Source organism: Pteropus alecto, unplaced genomic scaffold (genome assembly GCF_000325575.1).
Source record: "Pteropus alecto unplaced genomic scaffold, ASM32557v1 scaffold123, whole genome shotgun sequence".
Taxonomy (NCBI): domain Eukaryota; kingdom Metazoa; phylum Chordata; class Mammalia; order Chiroptera; family Pteropodidae; genus Pteropus; species Pteropus alecto.
The window spans coordinates 32,451-34,682 of record NW_006433950.1 but is presented as its reverse complement, the minus strand read 5'-3'; the positions used below and the strand labels follow the sequence as shown (position 1 = coordinate 34,682).

At 53.0% G+C, this 2,232-nt stretch overlaps 1 protein-coding gene across 5 annotated transcripts in view; it reads left to right on the top strand.

Annotated features, from left to right (window-relative positions):
• The first annotated feature begins 216 nt into the window (after positions 1-216).
• Positions 217-2,232, top strand: part of POP4 (POP4 homolog, ribonuclease P/MRP subunit) — an 8,153-nt gene continuing 6,137 nt past the window's right edge. For 4 of the 5 annotated variants that reach the window (XM_025044638.1, XM_006908732.3, XM_025044637.1 and 1 more), the window contains exons 1-2: positions 217-435; positions 2,062-2,114. In XM_025044638.1, the coding sequence (XP_024900406.1) occupies positions 429-435; positions 2,062-2,114 (60 nt within the window). In that variant the 5' untranslated portion in view covers positions 217-428. Of the gene's footprint in view, positions 436-775; positions 1,004-2,061; positions 2,115-2,232 lie in introns of all 5 variants that reach the window. The other variant, XM_025044636.1, reaches the window with a different exon arrangement.

Sequence of the window (2,232 nt, the reverse complement as noted above, 5' to 3'; positions counted from 1 at the left end):
CATTCCGCACGCCCTGCAGCTTCCCGCCTCGCCCAGCGCCGCAGGCCAGCCACGCCTCCCCTGCAGCGGAGCCCGCTCCCCTGCGCATGCGCCGCACCAGGTCGGCGCGCGGCGGTGACGTCACGGGCGGCGCCGTCCACGAGCTCGGCGCGCCTGCGACCCCCGGTCCGCGTCCGAGCGTGTCAGCTTGTGGCCTCAGCTTGCCGCGCGGCCGTCCACGAGCTCGGCGCGCCTGCGACCCCCGCTCCGCGTCCGAGCGTGTCAGCCTGTGGCCTCAGGAACCGGGAGCTCGGGAACCGGGAACTTCTCCACCAGCCTTGACGAGAGAGGCCCTGGTGGGCGACGGCTGCTGAAGAAATTGGGGCGAGGTAAAGGGCGAGCGGCGCCCAAAGGGGACGTCATCAGAGCGCGCCGGAAGCGGACCGAGGATGAAGAGTAAGCGGGTGGAGGGCCACGAAATTGGAGGGGGGTGAGATGTAAAAGATCGGGGACTTGGAGCTAGGTGAAAAGGGTCGCTGCGGAGTCCTGCTGGAACTGCCGTAGGGATTGCCCCGCCCTGCATCAGTGCAACAGGCCCGGAGGCCCGGCCAGCCTGGCCCGGTCCCCAAGCTACCGGTTGATGTCAGAGCTGGAGGCCGGCTCTCTGGGGGCTGCTCAGTGGTGTGTGGCGCTAGAGGAGGACCCAGGGTCTCGGCGCGCGACTTGGCCGCGACCTCCCTGGGGGACCGTGGTCAAGGTTCTGCCCTTCCCTGCGACCTGGTTTCCCTTTCTGTAGGGTACTGATAATGATGCCTGTGAACGACCCTTGTGTGGTGTAAAGCTCTGGGAGGTTGCTGGACGATGAAATCGCTAACCCAAGGCTTTGGGAATTGAGCGGAGATGTGCCAAGGAGGAGGAGCAAGCATCCAAGACGGTTACAGGCAGCGGAGTGCAGACACCGTTAAAAATGGGGCTTTGGGGCAGATTTTTTAGTTCTGCCTTTGTCGGTCCCCGCCTATGTCAGGTTAATGATAACTACATTAAAGGCTTGCTCAGAAAGCGTAATGAGGTCAAACGTGTAGCTTTTAACCAGGTATTAGACGGGTATTGTTACAGAAAAGACTCCCAGGTCTGATGGTAGGCACCTGTGACAGGTGAAGCAAAGTCATTCCTGGGATTCCAGGCCCTATAAGTTGCTATCCACAAACAGGTTTTAATCCCTAGCTTACCTTTGAAGGAGAACTAGATTCTGTATATAAAACTTGTAACCACTTGGTTTGCTTTATCAAGTAAATGCACAGGGAGCTGGGATGAAATTTATAGAGTGTAGTGTGAACCAAATTTTCTAGTCTTCTAGCCCTTAAACCAGGCCATTGTCTCATTCTTCTGTTCACACCCATATTCTGTCTCTAGTGCCACGGTTTTCTTCTTTAGACAAATTCAGTAAGAAACAGGAGTGTGGAAGATTTTAGAGGTTGAAACCTCATGGATCATTGTATATTTTGAGCTCAAGGAAAGATCTACGGTATTTTATCAGTTTAGGACACCAGTCGTATGATACATTCCAATTTCATAGATATTAAAATGTGAAAAGTCTTTTTAAATATCTTACAGTTAACAAAATTCGGTATTTCCACCATCCGCAGCCTGGAAAGCTCTACCACGTGACTTTTACATGAGTTACTTTATCGGACTAATCGAGGAACTGCTCAGGCTGTTAACCTGTGATATTTTCAGCAGTGGGGCTCCCAGTGTGGTCTGCTGGCCTGCAGTAACGTCTGAGAACTTGGTAGGGAAGCAGGATAGGAGAGTGTGGCCCAAGAATCTACATTTCCATGAGACCCCCCAGAGATTCTTATACACACTGACGTTTGAGAAGCGCTGTTTTAAAGCACACCCTTGACATTTCTACAGTGGACGTGGCCGGAGGGTTGGGTAAGGGGCATCCAAGAAAGCTCTGAACTTGTGCTTCGTACCACTCCCATCTTCTGTCTCTGAATGAGCATAGTTATTTTCATAGTTTAAAAGTCTCGGGTCTTACAGTCATACCCAACAGGAATCATTTTGTTTTTTAATTCCCAGGTGCAATCTACCACGCCTTGTCTCAGAAAGAGGCAAAAGAGTTAGATGTTCAGGTAAGGCGCTTGGCAGGAAGTCTGGGGCAACAAAGGTGATCACAAAGATGGCTTGGGGGCTTCCCAGCCTTTAGTGCTGCTTTAGGTGTCCTTTCTCAGCTCTTATTCCTCTCCGGTC